The following is a 21,712-nucleotide window of genomic DNA, read 5'->3' as shown; positions in this document are numbered from 1 at the left end:
ATCCCCTGTTCCTGGAACCATGCATAACTCTCCTCCCTGCATAGGTCTTGTAGTGACAATGTAATAAGTCCCTGTTCCTCCCCCTCACTACTCTGAGATGCATCTGCATTTCTCGTGTTGTAAGAGTGAAGTAAGGAGTATGCATTACTTATCCTGTAAGGGTTACATAAGACTGGAAGGGATCACTTGAGTTGTCGAGTCCAGTCCTCTGCTATCGTAGCCAACCCCATCACGAAATCCTGTTCTTAAACGTATCAAGAGGCATCTTAAAAACCAGTTCAGTTCTTGCCAGTTCCTGCTCTTCTAATCTTTGCTGTCTTTCTCTTCCATGCAGTCTGTGCCCATCATCTCTCACTCCCGTTGGCTGTTAAAGCAAGGGGAGTTGCAGCAAATGAATGGCCCAAAGACATCGCGCACGCTCCGCACCAAGAAACTCTTTAGAGAAATCTACTTGTTCCTTTTCAACGACCTGCTGGTACTCTGCAGGCAGATTCCTGGGTGAGTTTGGGATGTGGACAATGCCTGGACGTGTGTTATAAGCACACCTCCCCCTGGGCTCATCCAACCAGCCCTTGCTTAAATTGTGCATGGATTCTTGTCCTATAATTGACCAGATTATGTCTGAAATATGACAGTACACAGAGTCCTGTATCACAGATATCCTTTCCAGAGAGGCTATCTGAAGAGCTCTCCTTTGTCTGAATATTTACACAGCCTGTTCTGCGAACTCTGGATGTTGATTGACTGCATGCCCATACACAGGGCAGTTTGAACTTCGTGTTACTTTCTACAAATTTCAGGCCAGATCTCCACTGATGTAAATCAGCAGAGCTCCATTGACTTCCGTGATGCTACACTGACCTACATCAGCTAAAGATCTGACTCTAGTATGTTTGGCTTGCTAGCATAATGTGACTCCTGGCTGATCATCAGTCTAAAGAATATTATAGATTGAGCAAGTTAAACCTCTAGTACAGTATTTTCTGCCTGATGGACTAGGAGACTTTGATCAGCAGGGAGGTGTGTAAACCAATGCGTGAGGTAAGTGATTGTATCTAGTACAGTGCACACCATCTGGGGAGAGAAAGACACCTCAGCTAGGAACACGGAATTTATGACTAGGGAAATATTACAACACAAAATAGATGCCAGAGAACAGAAAGTTCCTTTTGACATTAAAAAGATTGATTGGTAAGGATTCTATCTACCTAGTAAAGCATTTCTAATACACATGTTGTCATATTGTCAGGGGCCCATTACTACTTTGCTTGCATAGCACTTTCCATCCAAGAACATGGAAGCATTTTACAAATATTAGTGATGTAAACCTCTCATCTCAGCCCTCTTGGGAGAAAGCATTATCTCCATTTTACAGATGGAAACTAAGACACAGTTTAAGTAACTTGCCCATGATCACACAAAGTTTGTGGCAGAGCCAAGGAATAGAACCTAGGTCTCTTGATTTTAAGTCTTGTGCTTTAGCCACCAAACCATCCATCCTCACACTATATGGTGTCTTCCCCATACCAGCCAAGAATTTGCTCTCTGTATCGTGCCTCTCTCACAATTTTGTATTGTTAAAGCGAGACCTCTCCCAGAGTGACTGATGAGCTTTTCTGATCCCTTTGCTTACCTCTCCCAGCGACAAGTACCAGGTGTTTGACTCAGCACCACGGGGGCTTCTCCGGGTAGAGGAATTAGAAGACCAGGGACAGAGTTTGGCCAATGTCTTCATTCTGAGGCTTCTGGAGAATGCTGATGATCGGGAAGTCAGCTACATGCTGAAGGCATCATCACAGTGAGTATGAAACTGTCATCCCAGTAGCGACCTGCCTTGCTGTTCCCCTGCACGCTCATGAGTGCAGTGTCCAACCTGCCAGTGTCACCCGCTGGTCTGACTGAATTCCTAGCTGTGGGGATCCCCTGCTGTACCAACCGGGCCGACCCCACCCAGTGCACATCCTGATGTAATTTCTTAATGAAGATAGAGCCTTCTGGGAGGATGTGATATCAAACTAGATGAGTTTCCTTCCTGTGCAAGTGTATTTGTGGCATCCTTGTGTAACATACTGATTTCTAGGTAGCTCAAGAGTCAATTAAGGTTCAAAAGAAAATTATATGTCTGGTTTGCAAATCTCTCAACACACTTACATCCAGAGCATAATTGAAATTAGCAGTACACATGCCGTACATTTATACAAGCACAGCTTGATGTGGATCACTTGGATTCAAACCACTTTATAATCTAGCTTTGCCTGTAACTTATCCTCCAGTGGTGCACAGGTGCCCCCCGAGTCCCTGGGATATGGAGCAGTTAGTGTAAAGATAAAGGCAGGAGATCCAGTTCTGTTCATGAGTGTCTAACACTCTTCTATAGCTGGCTCCAGTCCTGATGGCAGCCCTCGTGTTGCTCAGTGGCCTTGAATTCCACTGCGCTGAATTCTCCCTGGATACCGTTTTCTGTCTCACTCTGTGGTTTTCACTTCAAGATCCAACAAGCTCAGACTGGGCAAATGATTCAACACTACTAACATTGGGCTGATTGTTTTAGATGTCTGGCGTCTGATTTTCACAATGACCTCAGTCTAGTCTCTCACTGCACCCACAGTTTTTGCAGGCCCAAGTATTACAGGTGTGTCCCCATATCCAGTATTTACATGTTTACATGACATTTGCACCCTGAAATTGGGGAAGCAGAAGCGGAGACTGGAGTCTAAAAACCTTGCCATTGAACAGTAATTGAAACAGATTTTCAACCATGGCTTCGGTCCTGCAGCAAGCTGCCCACACACTCATTGCAGGATCAGCATGATGAGAGAGTAGCATGCACTGTGATTTCTCTCACCCCTGCAAACTTTGCTACTCCAGGGTGATTAATAGATTTCCTGTACCTGGAAATGGGGGCATTGGGCACCTGAAAGCTATACACCACAAATAAGCAAAGGCAACCCTTTCTTATCACAGCTTGCCTTGTACTGATTACAGTATGCTTTGGCAGAGAAGCACTAGCATAATGAGCTCCTATTTTCAGTCACTTATACCTCTGTGGAAAAGGCCAGTCTCAGCATTATTTCAGTTACTATAATTGAACTTGTCAGCTTCTAAGTTCCTAGTCAATGCATTTCCTCACAATATTACCTGGGCTCTTTAGGTCAGACATTCAAACATGACCTACAGATATAGGTGATCACACGTTCCAATCAGCACCTTTCCTTTATGTTTTTGACAGTAGGTTTTTCCCTAAAAACTTCAGTTTAATTAAATGCAAGGTTTTAGATTAATGTTTAGTTATAGTTCAGATTTCAAATCCACAGAAGCCAGGAAATTTAAATTTCTGACCTCTCCCTACACCTGTAGCTTTTATGCCCAGCATAAAGTTAAAACCATATGCAATAATGCAGATTCTGCCTACGTACAGGGGAGTTGAGCAAGGGCAGCGGCGCGAGGGCTGCTGTGGGAATGAGAACTTGGAATTTCCTCTTTTACGTATGCAAAATGTCAGCCATAACGTTATGTTAATGTATTTTACATTTACTAATAGTGCCCTATAGCCGGTAATCTAGTTGTGCTGTGCCGCCTCTTGTGGTTGTCCAAGCTAGCACAGTTAATATCATGTAAAGATAGTGGGTAAATGAACTAATAAAATTTGTCCTTGAAACATACCAACACAGCAGCTTTGGGAACAGATGATTTCATGATTGCCTAGTTCACTAGTAAGACCACGCAGTTGTCCGTGTAGATGAGCAAGAGGGCACACTTACCCTTTAGACAGAGCTTGAAATGTCCCAGGCCACACTGGCCCCAGTGTTTTTCTTTTTCGCTGCTTTGCTCGGTTTGAGCACACAGTGAAACGATATCCCTTTGATCTCCGTACAGAACGCGGATGATCCAAATGGTAACTCGTTAGTCTCAAAGCTGAGCTGCCAAGTTCTATGTAGCTCTTCCAGTGGCAAGTGCCCTGGGGGAGTTCAGTGGAACAAGGACAGGTCTGTGTGGAATTTGCTGCCATCTTTGCCTGCTGGTTGTCTGTGGCTCAGTGGGATAGGACACTCCTTGGCTGGGGGTGGGAGGAAAGGCAGGGGTGAGGGAAGAACTCAGCAGTGGAAGAGATGCAGAAGTCAGACCACAGCAGTTTGTGAGTGGTGGAAGGGGATAGGGTACTGACTGACAGGGAGGGTGAGGAGGGCACCACACAGAGGAGGGAGTGGCTGGTGCAGGCTGCTGGAAGAGCCAGTGTGAGGACAAGGCTGGATTGCACAGTACCCCTGCAGTGGGAAAGAGGTGGTAGATGGAGGCCTCTGGCACGCAAGGCCCCTGCAGCATGACTTGGTTTGCCTGCCCCTTCAGCATGGATTGTTGCAGAGAGTCACTAGTTCAGCTTGTGTGAGACATTCTAACCAGTGTGTGGGAGAAGACGACTCAGGGAAAATGCCAGAGTGTCACACAGATGAGTGACGCTTGACAGGCAAGAGGGGTGTGTGTGTTGCAAGCAGGCAGCAGGAGAGGCAGCCACAGAAAAGGAGCAGGGAAACTACTCTAATAGGGGAATCAGAAGAGTCAAAGTAACGGAGCAGAAGGTGAGAGAAAGGGAAGGTATCAAAGAAGGGGCAGAGAAGGCCCAGAGTTGAAGAGGGAACACAGAATAGAGACAGAGAATGGAAAAAGACAGGGAAGAGCATGCCAGGGAGGGAAGAGCTCCGACAATTGGCAGGAAGGAGAGAAAGCACAGAGGCAATCCCTTCTGCTCACTGGCTGCAAGTGAGGAAAAGAAGAGGGAACAAACCTGCTCAGTGAGTCTGGGAATGGAGGGGCTGAATGGGAAGCCAAGAGTTCCTCAAGTAGTCTGAGCCCTTGGGGAAAGGGTGTGCACTTTCATGTCCCCAACAGCCGGTTGAAAGAGGAGTGATGGAAAGCCAGTCCACTCAGGTGGGAGGGTGGCAGCAGCAACACAAGGTCTGAAGGACTGAAAGATAAAAAATAAGGGGTATTTAGAGCTCCAGGAGGACACCCTGTAGGGAAAGAAAAATGGCTGGAAAGTGAAGTAGAGAGCTGAGTATGTTACACCTGATGTGACCCCAGGTCAGCAGCCTGGGATGAGAACTGGACTAGATCTAGCCGGTCAATTCAGTGACTGTCCATGCAATTGCCCATAGCTATTGCTACTGCAGAAGTCATCTGTGCAGGGACCAGTATAGATTCTACACTATCCTAGTAGAAACAGTCAAGCAAAATGCAGAGACAGAGGGGGGATCATTCAGGTCTCCCCCCATTTACTGATATTGACCAGGTTGACCTTTAAATGGCTGTTTGTACAGCCACCACTGAGACACCCTCACTGTGTCCCAGCTGCCCAGAGAGTGGGTGTCTGTCTAGCAGAGAAAGGGAAAAATTGGAGCTGTCAAAAAGGGAAAGCTGGGAGCGTGTCACTGTGCCCTAGCCAAACTCTCTCACCCTCACAGCTGTGCTGTTTCTCTCTGCTCACAGAAGTGAAATGAAGCGCTGGATGATCTCACTGGCCCCAAATCGGAGAACCAAGTTCGTTTCATTCACATCCAGACTCATGGGTAAGAGATGCGGCGGAGATGGAGGGAGAGAGGGATGGTCCTTTACTTCATGGTGTGTCCCGCTCTTCTTCTTAGATCACAGCCTGGGCCATCTGAAATGCTGGTCACAGAGCAAATGCTGCAGCTGATATTGTGTCCCTCAAGGCCTCCCTCCACCACAGGATCTTGCCAGCTCTCTGAGTGAGATGGATAAGATCAGCCAGGCTCTCCTCCAAATTCCTCCTCTTTCTTCTTTGTGCCTGGCATTGAGATTTCTCCCGTTCTCCATCTCCAACCCCTCCCCTGGCCCCAGTGACCCCATCCTTTCTCCCTCTCACCCCTTCTCCTGCCTTCCTTCACTCCACCAAACCACTCTCACCACATCACACTAGACATGAAGACCTTTAAGTCTAAAACTACCACCTTCCTGCACACTGCCTCCCATTTGCTCAGAGTATATCTACACTTACATTTTTAGTTAGAAGCATTAACACAACTGTAAAGTCTCGTGTAGACAAGGCACCAAAACATTTGTTCCAGTGCAGTCTGTTCCTGACTGGATCTCCAGCACTATCTTTACCTCTCGACACCGCACTGTTCTTTTTGGCACTGTTGTTCACGCTCTCCTCTTTGACATCTTGTCTACACTGGGCTTCCATGACAGCATCCGCTCCTGGTTCTTCTCTGTCCCACTCTGGGGGGTTTCACAGAACCATGTACTGAATTCCCCCTCTTCTCTCTCTACAGCCTCTTGGGCTCATTTCCTCCACTCACCACCTCAGCAATCATCTCTACACATTGACGCATCTCCCTCTTCATGCCTGGCCTGCGTCCATCCATGATCCCACATCTTCATCTGTCTCTCTGACAACGTAAGCGTCATGTGTCTAAAGCAGGGCCCTTCATCTTCATTCCCAAGTCCTCACCTCTCCTCTCCGTCACTGCCAACACCATCAGCAGCGCCAATCCTCAAGCCTGTAACTAGGGGTTTGTCTGTGACTCTGCCCTTGTCCCACCACTCCAAGCAGCTTCCAGACCGTCTTCTTGTGACCTCCACCTCCTCCTCAGCATCTAAGACCTGGCCATTTCTCTGGCTTTGCAGCTAATTCTCCTCCAGGTCCTCGTTTCCTACTTTGATTGCTGCACCCTCCTCCACATTGGCCTCTGCAATACCCACCTTGTCTGCTCCGGTGCGCAAGACATTGCTACAACCAAGATCATCCTCCCTTGTCATCCTCACCCTCCTCCCCCGCCTCATGTCCAAGCTTCTCCTCACAGCTGTGAGCGCTCAGTGTAACTCACCATTCTGTCCGTGTCTACCCTTGCCTCCTTCTGTGTGGCACCCACCCCAGCTGCCTCCCCCAGTGCTGCCTGCCTCACCCACCTGAGTTCAACTCTCTCGGCCATCTCTGTGCCTCTTCTCCATAGAATGCCTGGCCTGTGCTCAGCCAAAAGGCCCAACCCTCGGCACGATCAGTCCCTCCCGCAGGCCCCCCTCTGCCAGACACCGATGGGAACTCACTGACCAAGAGGGACCAGCTCGATCACTCATGGGGGAACAGGGCATAAGACCTCCTTGGCCATTGTGCGTATGGAGCTCATTCCCTGCTCAGGCTTTAGGCCATGAGCCAATTGGGGCAGGGATTGGTGCTGCCTTGTGGTTGGGAGACATAGGGCACTCTGTGAGTGCTGCCCAAAATGAGGGCTAACCATAGTTTGAGGAAGCAGTCATCTCATTCATGCCCCTTGAGCAGCCCGGCCACACCACCATAAAGGTGCCTTTTCTCCTCCAGCCTGCTCACCCCTTTAGTGCTCTTCTCAGGTGGCTCTGACATGGCTCCTTCTCCCCTCCGCTTCAACATCACTCCTGGCACTGGGGGTTAAGACAATCCCTTCCCTCTGGAAGCAGTTCGTCAGGTCGTGCATCAGCTCCCCCTTGTCCTTGCTCGCCGTTGTGCCTTTGCAGGGCTTCCCTCTGATGCCTCTCTCATGCACAGCCCATGAGCAAATGCATGGGAGCCACTCCCAGTCTGGACAGTGCCGGCTGCCACAAGAGAAGCCTGTTATCTCCAGTGTGAGCACGCCAAGGCGGTAAAACAGCACGCACCAAAAAGGTGCCCACTCTGCCTGGGGCCAGTGTCTTTTGCTGCTAAGGCCTAGATCCTCATGGTGATTGGCTGCCATGGAGCTATGGGCCAGCTTCCTGGAGTCATCCCGGCCTTCCCCACACCGCAGTTAACATTCTGAGCCAGGGCTGCCGCACCTTCTCACCGAGCCCTTTATCGCGCCGCAGCCAGCACGCCTCCAGCAGCCTTCCCAGGTCAAAACGCCACCCAGAACAGCCCAGACTTTCCAGCAGTCCCAGCCCTGTAGCTCCAAGCAGCAGGCATGTCACCCACCCCGTGCTAGGTGGAGAGAGCACCCTGGGAGCCATCAGGGAAGCAGGGATAGTACAGTACAGAAATACCTGTTTCTACATTTACGTGCTCCATTTCTAATGCAACATTTTGTGCTGGTACCTTGGAAGCCTCTTCCCCCATCTTGCCCTGTCTAAGGGTTTGTCTAAATTTAAAAGACTGCAGGGGCACAGCGGCACTGATGTACAGGAGTGCTTCTGCCGTTGGCGGAGGTAACCCACCTCCCCGAGGGTGCTGGATTTTCCCCACCTGAGTGATGTAGTTATACCAACATAAACTGCCAAGCCATTTTATACTGTACTGGAGTCACAGGGCTCTGGTGCAGCTGTGTCACCTTGTTCTGCTCTCTCCCGTCCCACTGTCAGATTGCCCCCAGGTGCAGTGCGTCCATCCGTACGTGGCTCAGCAACCCGACGAGCTGTCCCTGGAGCTGGCAGATGTTCTCAACATCCTGGACAAGACGGATGATGGTAAGAGTGATGGGGCTCCGGGCACCCTGACAATCATTCATCCCAAGGGAGATACATTAGACAGGCTGCTTCTAAGCACACAGGCACATTGCCCTTGCTTGACAACTTGGGCGTCCCTGAAGGTTTGATACTCACTGCACCTCATGGGACACCAGCCTCAGAGGACAGACCCCTAGGAACAGTGACCCTGTAGGCAACAGCAGAGCAGCACCGTCTCTGGGGCTGTGAACACCAGCTAAGGCCCTCATTCCTTTACCTTGCACTTCCTCTTCTGGCTGAGAAGTGCAGCTATGTCCTGTCTCTACACTAGAGGCAGCCCTTGGTTTCTGTACTGATGTAGCCAGGAAGTCTTAGCTAAGATATGGTGTCTGCTTTTCACTCAGGGTCTCTATTTAGCCAGTTTTGCAACTAGGCTACAAGGTCAGGTGACTTGTTCTGCGATGAGTCAGTGGCTCAGAAGGGATTAGAGCCAGGCTTTTCTTGGTTTCTAACCCTTTCCTATATCCTCTAAGCCATCAGCTTGTCTTGGGGCAGGAATGGAACCCAAGCCCTGGAAAGCATCTCACTGGTGACTCACTTACTTTCACTCATTTCTGCACTTGGATGTTCTGCTCCCATTGACTTGTCCTGCTCCATGTTTTCTCGGCCCCCTCAGGTTGGATTTTTGGGGAGCGTCTTCATGACCAGGAAAGGGGCTGGTTCCCCAGCTCTATGGGGGAGGAGATTCTGAACCCCAAGATCCGATCGCAGAACCTAAAGGAGTGTTTCCGGGTCCACAAGTCGGATGACAGTCAGCGGAGGAAGCTGGGCAGCAGGAATCGCCAATGACGCCTGGTCCCCCCGAGCCCTGGAGCACAAGGAGTACCCATGGCTTATGGAGAAAGATGGAGGGCGGATGCTGCAGGCTGAGCAAATGAGATGGTGGTGCTGGTACTATGGGCCAGGGCACAGGGCTTGGTCTTTTCACTTGCTGGTCACACCCACTCCTAAACAAATAGACTCCGCTCTATTTATTAAGTTCTTCCCTCAGGTTTTATACAGGGCCGATAACTCCTCTGGAGACCCACCCAGGGAAGAGGAGAGGCCACTTCTCTAAAGCGGAAGGAATTATTTAGTGTAACGTGTTGCCAGTTGTGCTGTAAGTCCCAAAGAGTGCCAAGTGCTCACCCCTGTGCAGTAAGGCGCTGCTGGACAAGACTGCCCCAGAGCCACCCAAGGAGGGTCACCACAGCTGCAATTTACCAGCTGATCACATATAAGGGATGCTGTAGTTGCTGTTCTAGTGTAAGTGGACAGTATCAACTGGCTCAGGGACAGTTCTACCTTGTGTAGAAAACTCCAGATCTGGCTCTTAGCTAACCCCCTGGTTGAGAGATTTCATGGGAGGAATGGGTTTGTGCCACACCACACCACAGTTCTGTATACACACACGACAACTGAAGCCATTATTTACTGCTTTCAATAGGCACCTGGCAGTTAATATAATGGCAAGGGGGGCTTTCATTTTATGGAGCGCACAGTGCTTTTCTGGGTCAGAGCACTTAACAGAACCTCTAAAGCTTGATGACACTCCTGGGAGTTAGGTTGCTTTAAGTCTCCACTGTAAAGGTAGGGAAATTGAGGTAGAGAAACTCTCTCACCTGAAATCACAAGGGAGACAGTGCAAGAGCTGGGACTAGAATTCAGGACATCTGCTGCCTGATTCCCAGTCCTGTTGTTGGTTGCTGGCCCACTCTTCTCCAGAGGCTGGTCCTTGAACCCAATTCTAGGCAAACGCGCTAACAAAGTAAATCAACAGCACCACACCCTGCCTTTCAGCAACCCTAACTCTTCACTCAGTATGTTCCTGCACTTAATCCAGTACAGGAACGCCTTCGTTTCAACCCCCAGGGAGTACCAAGGTTCTCTCTCTAAGCCCAGAACAGTGGCAGAAGGGTACCATCACCTGCTTACACAAGCAGGCAGAGCCCCATAGTGAGCTGAACACATGATGGCCTTCACCCTAACATCTGCAAGACAATAGCACCGGTGTGTGGGGTTTCTTTGCCAAAATGCACTGCACAGAGAGAGAGAGAGAGAGAGAGAGAGAGAGCACATAGGGTAAAAGGAACTCTAAGGCCACTGAGTGTGCACATAAGCTGCCAAACCAATGCACAAGGATGATATTTCAGCAGAGCCAGAGGCTTCAAGTCTAGCCCATCACCCAGCATGTTTGTAAATCTGCAGGACTTTGTTCAACCCATTGTCAGTTCAAATTTGAAATGTAACGAAAACTGACCATTTCCATTCCCAGACAGCTCTGTGGGTCGCGGAGTGTTTCCAAAGGGGAAGGCTGCACTCAGACACCAGGCAGCCTGGCAGCAGTTGGCCAATCCCTAACAAGGAGGGCTCAAGCAAAATTGCTCGTCAGCCACGGAGCTAGGGGACATTGTACTAAAGCTATGTGAGGGTTTGAACTTCCTCTGTGAACCCAGTTAATCAGCTGTGTGCATGAACTGTATGTGCAGTATTGCCGCCTCCATGTGTATAGGAAAGTCCTCAGTAGCCAGAAGGACAAGGGAATTGTTTCCTCATTTGATGCAACTGAGCATTGCATGAAACACAGGGCATCAAGAGTTTCGGCAGGGAACCAAGAACTGATGGTGGTTGGAAACTGACCACAAATAAGCACCCAAACAACAAATGGCTATTTGGCCTGTTCTGCTTTTAGCAATTCCAGAGAGCGTCCCTCCCTTCTCCTCCTTTCCCCGCTCCCCTCTGAGTGGCCCTTTGTTAGCTCTGAAAAGGGCAACTGACCCGGAGCATTGATTTACATGACCATAAATCAGGGAATTTAAATTATTCAGCATCTTTCTGTGATGCTGTAAAGCAGAGTCTTCCAGGCATTTGTTGATACTCAGTGCTGCTTCTGAACTCTGCGCCTTCCTCTTTCAGCCTTGCTTACCACCCCCTTCTCCTCACTCAGATTGGGCAGTATCATGTCTGTGGTTATGGTAAAAAAGATGACTGTAAAGCCAGCACCTTCCTACTCAGCTAATAGACTTTCCCCGTGGGTTTTCAGAGACTCCACCCATGCGTTTTAGACCCTGTCTACATTAGACATGCTTGCACTGGTGTCACACAACAACGGATGGAGTCAATTACCTGCATAAGCCCTGCTTTACATCACTGCCGCGTGCCTGCATCAGATTTCATACCAGTGTGAGTGCATCGAGGTACTTTAGTGTAACTGTCTCTCATGTAGACAGGTTTGATGCAATGCAGATTTAGTCATTAGTATTGCAGAGCCAACCCAGCCATGGGCGAGTGAGTGGGATTCAATTGTGGCTTGCATGTGCACAGAACTGTTAAGCTTCAAGTGCATGCAAATCTTAATGCTGTATTCAACCCCTAGATACTGCAGTGAGACACATCAGAAAGAGCTGACAAATTACAGGGCCAGATTCTGCTCTATTACACCTGGGAAACATTCTTAGAGAGTCATGTTAAACCAGTGCCTGTGGGTACGTCTACACAGCAATTCACTCGCGGCTGGCCCAGGGCAGCTGACTCAGGCATGGGCTTCAGTGCTGTGTAGACGTTTGGTTTGGGCTGGAACCTGAGACCCCTTGAGTGGGGAGGGCCCCAGAAGCCAGGCTCCAGCCCGAGCCCAAATGTCTACACAGCAACTTTTAGCCCTACCACCTGGGCCAGCCATGGCTATGCTACAGGTCTTTTATTCCAGTGTATTCCAATGAGGGCAGAGCTCACCTCTCAGTATGGTTACTACTGATGATCTGTGGGCCAGAAGGCACTCAGCTTGATTGAGTCCAGCTTGGGTTTGTGGGGCTGGCCATTAGGGAAAAAAATTGCCAATTTGACTTGTAAATTGAGCATATTTTAGCCAGACATGTTATAAATATAACCACCACAAATCAATTGTACAGTCACTTTTCTAAGTACAACCAGACTTTAAGCTCAGGGTCCAAAACTTATAGCTGCAGCTGTTTACAGGTAACTAGTTTAAAGCCAAAACATGGAAGCTCTAGCTATGAAAAAGTATTTAAGACAAATAGATACAATCATGTTACAGCTCAGTCAACCTTGCCAGAATTGTTTGGGACATTTCCTAGTCCTGGCACTAACACTAAATACCTGCCTGGGACAAAAAATGATTTTTACCATTTAGACGAAGATATTGTAATCACCCATTAAAAAAATTACTTGTCCTTGGTGAGGAAGCAATTTTACAAGGCTGAGATAATCCAATGGCCAACTTTCATTTCTGTGGAGGAGAGGGGTTTTCAGTCTTTCAGGGGTCTTGGCCCCATCTCAGAACCCCTGGACTTACTCCAAGGCTTCAGTCACGTTGTAGTTTTTGGGACTCTGAACTGCCACACATGGTACATTATATTCAGCCACTGAATTGGGTTTGTTCTATGTACAATTTTAACCTCCTCCACATCAGACACACAGTCCAAAACGTGTCAGTTTCAGGTGGTCTAATGCTGTAGGGCTGTCTGTGAAACATGAGCGCAGGTTTGAAATCCCAGGTCATTATCAGGCTGCCCATGTGAACCGAAAAGAACTTGTGTTGTTGTTGTTTTTCTCGTGATGAAAATACAGCTGCCTGTGCCAGCAACTTCCAAAGCCTGGCACTGCTTGCGTTTTCATTTTCTCATCCAGATTGTGACCATGATCACCACTTTCCTCCTCCATCAAATTTGTGTTTCTCAGAGCATAGCCATTTCCTTTCTTAGTTCTGTCCCAGACTCATGAAACCCTTAGTGAGTGGAAGAAGTAAAGACCTACAGCCATGCTGAGCATTTCAGATCAAGTTCTGGTTTGGTTTTGGATCCAGTCACCAATGACCGAGTTAATAGCAGCTGATAGTGGTTTAGTGGCCTATGTTTAAGAAAGTACAATTCTTAGCTGACAGATGGCCACTTAACCACTGACATCATTCACGTGAAACATTAAGACACAAGTAACCCTGTAGACTGGGTAACGAGAGCATCAGCATTGGTGCATGCTTGAGGCTGCTTGCACTGACCATCCTGTGCCATTTTTGGAGAGTGAGGGTTTCAGTTCTTACTGCTGGCAACTCAACACCTTTCCCAGGAAATAGCAGCTGCTGCTGATCGGACTTTCCTCAGCATGCTGGGTAACAATCTGCCCCAGTGGTTACTACCACAGCCATTAGGCGCTTCCCGTACAAAAACACCTCTCTAGGGTTACGTCTACTACAGCAAGGGTGCTATGGCACCACAGCCGTAGCGTAGATGCTTCCTATGTCAACGAAAGGGGTTTTCCACCCATGTCATTAATGGACCTCTCTGAGAGGTGGTAGCTAGAGGTTGACAGAAAAATTCTTCAGTCCACTTAGCCACACCTATAATGGAGGTTAGATCAGCCTATTTATGTGACACGGCGCAACATTTTTCAGAGCCCTGAATGACGTCATTAGGTGGGAATATTTAAGTGATGGGCAGGAGTGGTTGCTGGTGGGATATTCCCAGAGCTCACTTTCTAACAGGACATCCATTGTCTCTGGCAATTGCTTGTGTGGTCTTATGCAGGAGTCATCACCCTCTCTTGCACCTGTGGACGTGAGAACCCTTTCATAACGTCTCGTGGAGAATAGAAAATATTGGAGGGTGTATTCAGATCTGCTACCACCTTTGAATGCCTGCCCCTACAGATCAGAGCTCTCCCAGGAGTATCTCAAACCAGGTACCATCCTTGTGAGGGCACAAAATTGCCAGAGTCCATATGGAGCTGGAGAGCAACATTGCAAATGGGAGGAAGTACTACAAGAGCAAGAGAGCAGTCTGCCACTTCAGCATATGAAGGTATCACAGCCCAGTGATGCGATCATGTATGAAGAGTTGGGTGAGACCAGGGGTGGGAAAGCACCCTTCAAGCTGCATTGAAGGGGACGTCTCCAGAATAGTTAGAAGTCGGGAGGGGATGGTGGGGCGTGTCTCTAATGGTAGCAATGGTTGTGCCTGCATCACAGCCCACTGAGCATTTATCAGGAGCAAGCAAACCAAGGGCTTGCATAAGGAAGAGTATCTGAAAGCTCATGCCCCACAATGAAGGGGAGTGGCTTGTATGGGTGAGTGTAACAGGTGGGCTGGGGGGGGGTCACAAAGCCATTAAGCAAAATCCTCAGCAGCCGGATGAAGTCTGTCCCCTTGTCTGAGTCCCTCCAATCACTGCCCTGGATCGCTCCTGCCAGAGTCAGAGGGATATTGTGCTGTGAATGCTTTGCGGCTGGCGGCTCTTTCCAGAAAGCAAGGGCAGCAGCTGTGTGTAAGCACTAAGGAGTCACAAATCTCGCCGATTCCAGCCAAAGATCAGAACAATTCTGCAGCTGGGAGCAACACAAACAACCCAGAGATGCTCCTGTAGCACCAACCCACGTGGCTCTAACTTACCATTAAGGTGGGAGTAACACGTCCGTGGAGGTCAGGGGTGGTGCAGGAGACCTCTGTTAAAAGGCCTCCTTGAGCTGCAGCCTTAGTGGGCTCCTTTGTGGTCAGACACACAGACAGGCTGGAGCCCAGACACACACATTAGGAAAAAGCTTTTATTGAGTTCAGGAGGCAGAGAATTTGCGCAGGCTGATGACAATCAGGGCCACAATCACAGATGTGCCCAGGAGAGCAGCGATCACGATGGCACTGATGGCTCCAGGACCGAGAGACCCTGCAGGGGACCGAGGAAGGGAGAGAGAGAAAGGAAGATAGGCTCAGAACAGCACAAAGGGCTGAAGATCACGACGAGCTAATGGCACATGGAAAAACACAGCGTAGCCACAAACATACAACCAATCCCTGGATACATGCTGGACACTCAGAGCTCACCAGACTGCCCAGCTCCACCACCAGGAAGGCTAAGCAGGAACATCCAGTGTTGTTCCCACTAATCCTTACGCAGCTGCAGGAGTCAGTATTCAGGGAGGTCACACTCCACCCTTCCCCTCCACCCAGACTGAGTCTCCCACTCCTGCAACACTCAGCCCTCACTTCCCTGGGGCACCACCCCATGCGCCTGGGAAATGCACCCATGTTTCCAGCACAACAGTACTGAGCCCAACTGTGGAAGTGATGGGTTCAATCATTACACAGCACTCAGACAGCGCCACACTGCACATCCAGCAACCAGGGCTTGCACCAGACCCCGGCACAGCCGCGATCCAGGCACATGGTTGCAGAGCACATGCCCTGGGAGGGAGGGAGGGCTATCGGGAGTTTACAATGGTTGATTGGGGCTGGGAGGGAAGGTGAGCCAGTTTCAAACATTCACGTTCCTCCTCCAAACTCCAGCAAAGACCAAGGAAAAATGGGATCAAACCAGACCACCTACACTAATCATTAACCTTAATCATAAAACTCCTTCCCCATCCCTCCTCCACCTCAGCAACAAACCGAGCGACACAGGCTGTGCAGATGCTGGCCTCCCAGGAGCAGCGGTGCTGCCCATGGCTTCCCTTTGGAAACCGCAGAAAAGCCACCACCAGCAAACCGGTGGCTCTAGATCAGTGACAAGTAAGTGATGGAAGTCCGGGGGGGTCAGAGAGGAAAGGAAGCAGAGAGGGGGAGGAAGAGAGGAGGAGAAGCACATTTTAAAGTTTTGCCTGGATCTGATTGTTTAGTAGAGACTTGAAGGAAGTGCAGCAACTTGGCTGGTGAATGGGCTGTGTAGCTCCAGTGGTGCATGTTCACTGGGAGATAATTGCATGGAGCCAGATTGCAGCCTTCCTGAAACCCACCTGACTGCTGGAGCCACAGACAGGGTGTCCGGCATGGTCCTGCCCTTGGGGAAAGTGCAGAAGGCAGAGCATTTGCACACAGTGATGATGATCAGGGCCATAATCACAGAGGGGCCCAGCAGAACAGTGATCACCATGGCCCTGGGAACTCCAGGGCCTTGTTGTCTCCTCCCATCATTACCCTCCTTGGTCCATTGTGACACACAACATATCAGCGTAGCTTTGTCCGAACCATCTATCCAGTGAAACCTGTCTCTCCCAGTCAAGAGGTTCAGATGACATCAAAGGCAGCAGTGCTGTCACAACACGAGCCCTGAATGCAGCTCCCTTGTGTCACGCTGCTGCAACTCAGGAACCCTCACTATTAAGGAGGTCTCTGATCAGCTAACATATTCTCACTGCACAGGTCTTTAGCACAGTGGCAGAGGGCACTGCTAACCACTTAGCCCTTCCTATGATAATTTACCATAACATATGCTGTATTTTAAACCTCCCTCCATCGCCCTAGTTAACTCACTACAGACTTTAGAAGCCAGTTGGGAAAGTAGCACTTCAGTGTCCTGCCACTGCCTTCGAAATCTCTGGGGAAGAACTTTGATTGTTCTTGTGGGCTAACATGGAAACAGTGCCTGCCTGGCCCCATGATACAGCTGTGTTCTGGATAAGGTCACTCAGACAAACTAGCCCAGAATTACTTACAGAAGGGAACAGCAGGGACACAGAGTGAGAGGCAAGGAAGAGAACAATGAAGACACACAGGTAGTGGGGGGGAAAACTTTACAGACATGCTGTGAACAGAGATAGAACATGGAGCTGGAGCTAGACGGTGGCGCTTTCTAGAGTACAGGAGCTGCACAGCAGAGAGCTCTTGCAACAAAAGCAGTAACATCATGTAGAAGGGCCAAGAAAGCCAGCCCGGGACACGTGGAGGGAGCAGGGATAGAAGTAAACAGCAATTCCATGAGGCGCAACCCCCTAGGAAATAACATTCAAGGCAAAGGAGTGCAGGAGGCCACGCATGGGGTTTGCATAGGATGAGTTAGTGGGGAGGAGAGACTCATTTGGATTTTTATGACCACAGATGTCATTCTGTGTCATTAAATGTCATTAAATTAGATGTCATTAAACAGGAGACCACAGAAGATTCAGCAAGACACAATATAAACCCAGGGGGCTTTGAGAGGGTGCTGGATATGCTCAGACTTCCCAGAGCAGGTTTCAAACACGAGCAAGTGAGGGCAAGATTATTGGAGAGCCTGTGCGGGTGGGAAGTGATGGGAGGGGACCCAATGACCCAGCCAGATTCCAGAGTCATTTAAGAAACCTTATTAAGACTAGGTGATTTCCTTCTCTAGTCAGAGGCCATCTCACTGCTAACCTACTGGGTTAAACAGATTCTGGGGCATGGAATCCAGCTTTGTTTTGGAGAGTGCCATGTATATCTGTGGTGCTAAATGAGCAGCATGGAGCAGAATGGCTTAGATGGTCAGTGTTCATTTTCCGTCCCTGGAGATCACAGAAAATGGGACACTGAAAGCAGGGGCTTCTCAGCAATATGTTATAGATTTTCCCCATACCCACAGTGACATTTGCTCCAGACAGAAGAGCTCAGCTGTGCAGGTGATTGCTGTGGAACTGTCTAACCTGACATTGGCTGGACAGTTCTCACGTAGGATGGTGCAGAGTGCTGCCTGGGAGACCCCTACATACCGTTCCCATCATCTAGCTGGTGCAGGTGGGTGGTGTCTTCAGGCTCGTGCTCCAAGGTGTACGGGGGGAAGCCTGTGGAGTCTGAGAAGCGGGCTGTGGTGGGAGCGTCAAAGGGGCCTCCTCCCGATGGCAGCTCTGGCGGCTCATCCCACAGCGTGGGGACAGGTCCTTGGGGATACTCTGCTGGAACAAGCACAAACCCCAGTCACTCCCTGATCAACTGCCGATGCCTCTGGGCTATGGGCAACAGTTCACAAGGGCTCCTGTCTGCAGGGCTCAGACGCCACTTATACTGCGAGCTGGCCAGCCTGAATGTCTCACCAATTCCCTCTGCTGGATAACGTGTTCCATTGGTTCCCTCGACTGTCATTGTTTGTTCAATGAGAGAGAGGGGTGCTGAGCCTTCACCACCACCACCACCATCTACATGGCTCTTAGCTCTGGCATATCTGCAGCTGAGGATCCCTTTCTCTATGGCGTGAACACAGCTAAGGCAGTGACACTGATGTCCTATGGAAGTGAGCTATACTGCCTGGCAACCTAGCCTGCAGATGGATCTGGGGCCTCCAGGATCCAAAAGCAGAAAAATCCCCCTTCCAAACGTCTAGTTAAACCACCTACACAAGAGGTGCAAGAAAGGCCCCATTTAATGAGGGCACTTTCTTTTGCCCCTCTCTGCAGAGGACCATCAACAGGGCTCAGTCATGCAGACTGCCATACCAGGGAGGGTCTTTGGAGAACAGGGATTAGAATTCAAGACAACCATGACAAATTGGAGAATTGGTCTGAAATCCATAAGATGAAATTCAGTCAAGACAAGTGCAAAGTACTTCACGTAGTAAAGGAAAAATCAAATGCACAGCTACAAAATGGGGAATAATTGGCTAGAGGAGCGTACGGCTGACAAGGACCTGGGAGTTGTAGTGGATCACAAATTGAACAGGAGTCAGTAATATGGTGCAGTTGCAAAAAGAGCTAATATTATTCCGGGTTGTATTAACAGCAGTATTGTATGGAAGCCATAGGAGGTGACTGTCCTTTTCTACTTGGCACCGGGGAGGCCTCAGTTGGAGTTCTATGTTCAGTTCCAAGCACCACATTTCCAGAAAGATGTGGATAAACTGGAGAAAATCCAGAGGAGAGCAACAAAAATGATAAAAGATGTAGAAAAACCTGACCTACGAGGAAAAGTTAAAAAACTGGGCATGTTTAGTCTTAAAAGGCAACTGAGGGGGGACCTGATAACAGTCTTCCAATATATGAAGGGCTGTTACAAAGAGGATGGATTCACTTTTTCTCCGCATCCACTGAAGACAGGACAAGTAGTAATGGGCTTAATATCTGCAGCAAAGGAGATTTAAGTTAGATAGTAGGAAAAACTCTACCATTAAGGGTAGTTAAGCTCTGGAACAGGCTTCCAACAGAGGTAGTGGAATCCCCATCAATGGAGGTTTTTAAGGACAGGCTGGACGAATACCTGCCAGGGATGGTCTAGGTTTACTGGCCCTGCCTCCGTGCATGGGGCTGGACTTGATGACCTCTCAAAGTCCCTTCCAGCTCGACATTTCTATGAGTCCATGAAAAGCATTAAGGCGTGCATCTTGGACAGAGACTAGGGGTGACATCCTGGCCCCATTGTCATCAGTGGCAAACCCCCCACTGACTCTGTGGAGCCAGGATTTCCCCCGAGGTGCTGGAATCAGAGTGGGTGAATGAGCAGAAAAGATGGTTGCCATAAGATGTAAATTGGGGAAGAAAACCATCAGCTGGGCTGTAAGTGGGGATGGGCAGGAACAAAGCTGCTGTGACTAATGCTGGGGGTGAACGAATCCTGCACCAGAGAAGGGGCTACCTGTCTGGGTGAAGGTGAGCACGCTTCAAGGAAGGTTTCCAGTAGATAACTTTCAATGTACAATCTATGTCACATAGAGCCTTGTGGTGGCATGGGTTAGCTACACAGTGCTAGAACACCCCGTGCTGGAACATGAACTCAAGTACAACCCTGCTTGTTCCCAGTCCTTGTGCTGATCCAGTGCTGTTGCTGTGTCCTGTCTCCCAAACACAAAGCTGTGTATGAACATGAGAAACCAAACATGAAGTCTACAAGGTTTCCCAACGGTGTTTTTTCCTGGCAGGGAAACAAACCCCACTCCGTGTCTGGATGTATTTACAATTCACTGCAACTCAGAAAATAACGCAAAATACATTAGCTCAGGACTGTTCAGCTTCTGGCAATTTTCCCCTCCCAGAAGTGATCAAGGTCTGTGCGCTGACAGGGCCTTTGCACACCCAAGTCCTCTCGCAGGGATTCCCCAACACCTCCCTGAAATCTTTCCTGCTCCCCCCAGTGGTCAACTAGTTACATCGCAATGTTGCCAATTCAGTCATTTTTCAACCCCATTCCCCCCTGGTAAATTTGAACATCCCTCTTAATTTCAACACTGGGCCTCTGCCTGAACAAAGTTAGCTCTGCAGCATGACTCTGAAACCTCCTATAAGCAGTAGCAACTTGGATGGGACACATCCCCTGGAAGCATGGCAGACAGGAGCGTTCGGAGACTTGAACCTTCCCCAGATGGTTCCCCTTGAGGCTGCTCAGGGGGAAGAGTAAAAAACTGCATTCTGTTTGAGGCTGCGAGTCACGTCCTGTTATTTCTTTTCCCAGCAGGGTTGGCTGGGACTGAGAAGGGCTTTCCTGTTTGTGTGTGGCTGGGCCCAGAAATCTGTATCAATGCTTGTTTTGTTCAGGTGGGACAACCCAGAGGCCCCAGTGAGAACTGGAGACATTCCGCAGGTCCCTGCTGAAACCACTGGGAATGTCGCACCAGGATGGAAAAAATCTAGCAGCGCATCCAAGGTCAGGGATATCTCAACTGACACTATGGTTATCTAGGCTGAGAAAGATGAGAGCTGGGATCCAGAACAGCCCAGCTTCCTGGACTGAGGAAATGTGAGCTGCACCAAGGGCAGCTGCTCAGTGTAGATTCAGCTAAAGAACAGCAGCATTCTGCATGCTTACTAAACCCCAGCAGGTCTCATTGCAGCGCCACTGTTGGGTTGGCAGTCATGAGATATGGAAATTAAGGTACATGCATCCAGAGACTCTCTAATTAGGCACATGCTATAAATATAATGATAAACTAAACCCTGCATTGTGCTGAGCAGAGAGATTCATTCCAGGCCCTGTGCAGACTCGCTGTGTTTCAGGTTTCACAAAACAGAACCCATCCACAAACAGGGAGTTCCGTTTAAGAAGAATTCACCCCTTTCCTGGGCTGAGCATGCTGGGAGCAGAGCCGGGCTGTATAGAACAGTGATTTTCAACTTCTGGTCCATAGACTGTGTCTAACATTTTTTAGGGACCCACAAATGAAAAAAGGTTGAAAACCATCGGTCTACAACCACCTTTTCATCAGTTTGTGCGTAGACAGTGAAATTGACATTTAGTGATGTTTACGCATAAAACTCTAATTCTTGCACTCTTATGCAAATTACAACAGGCAGTGTGTGGAGGAGGGGAGCCCAGCGTTATCTGTCAAAGCTGCACACCCAAAGCCATTCACAGGGCTCAGTACAAAACCAATTAACAATGCTACATGTTCTTGGTCTTCATCTATTGGCACCAAACTGATCTCTACACCCCGCCTTTTCTTATTATAGAGCCTGGGATTTCAGCTACCAAGATACCGATCAAGAGAAAGGAGGAATTTAGTGATCAAGGCAGCAGGCAAAGGTGCGAAACAAATGGAGTCGAGTCTATTTAATTAGCCACTGGCACTACTAGCTTATTGGTTTCAGAACAGACCAGCGTATGTG

The 21,712-nt window shown here is 49.1% G+C and overlaps 2 protein-coding genes across 3 annotated transcripts in view; one reads left to right on the top strand and one right to left on the bottom strand.

Moving 5' to 3' along the window:
- Positions 1 to 13,059, top strand: part of NGEF (neuronal guanine nucleotide exchange factor) — a 75,941-nt gene extending 62,882 nt beyond the window's left edge. The window contains exons 12-17 of one of the 2 annotated variants that reach the window (XR_010918143.1): positions 335 to 498; positions 1,643 to 1,798; positions 5,485 to 5,564; positions 6,291 to 6,415; positions 8,326 to 8,430; positions 9,086 to 9,102. Coding sequence is in view for 1 of the 2 variants with exons in the window: in XM_067538810.1 (XP_067394911.1) it covers positions 335 to 498; positions 1,643 to 1,798; positions 5,485 to 5,564; positions 8,326 to 8,430; positions 9,086 to 9,258 (678 nt within the window). In the remaining variant the exon portion in view is untranslated. Of the gene's footprint in view, positions 1 to 334; positions 499 to 1,642; positions 1,799 to 5,484; positions 5,565 to 6,290; positions 6,416 to 8,325; positions 8,431 to 9,085 lie in introns of both variants that reach the window. The other variant, XM_067538810.1, reaches the window with a different exon arrangement.
- Positions 13,060 to 14,897: 1,838 nt separating this feature from the next.
- Positions 14,898 to 18,095, bottom strand: SNORC (secondary ossification center associated regulator of chondrocyte maturation; the record flags this gene model as incomplete). The annotated part of the gene is made up of 2 exons (XM_067538633.1): positions 14,898 to 15,120; positions 17,897 to 18,095. Coding segments are annotated over 2 exons (309 nt in total), but the record flags the coding sequence as incomplete, so codon positions are not given.
- Positions 18,096 to 21,712: the final 3,617 nt, after the last annotated feature.

Source organism: Emydura macquarii, unplaced genomic scaffold (genome assembly GCF_026122565.2).
Source record: "Emydura macquarii macquarii isolate MOO-44397 ecotype Brisbane River unplaced genomic scaffold, CSIRO-AGI_Emac_v2 contig_499, whole genome shotgun sequence".
In the NCBI taxonomy this organism is placed as follows: domain Eukaryota; kingdom Metazoa; phylum Chordata; order Testudines; family Chelidae; genus Emydura; species Emydura macquarii.
Note: the sequence above shows the minus strand (reverse complement) of the source record. Positions and strands in the feature narration are given on the sequence as shown.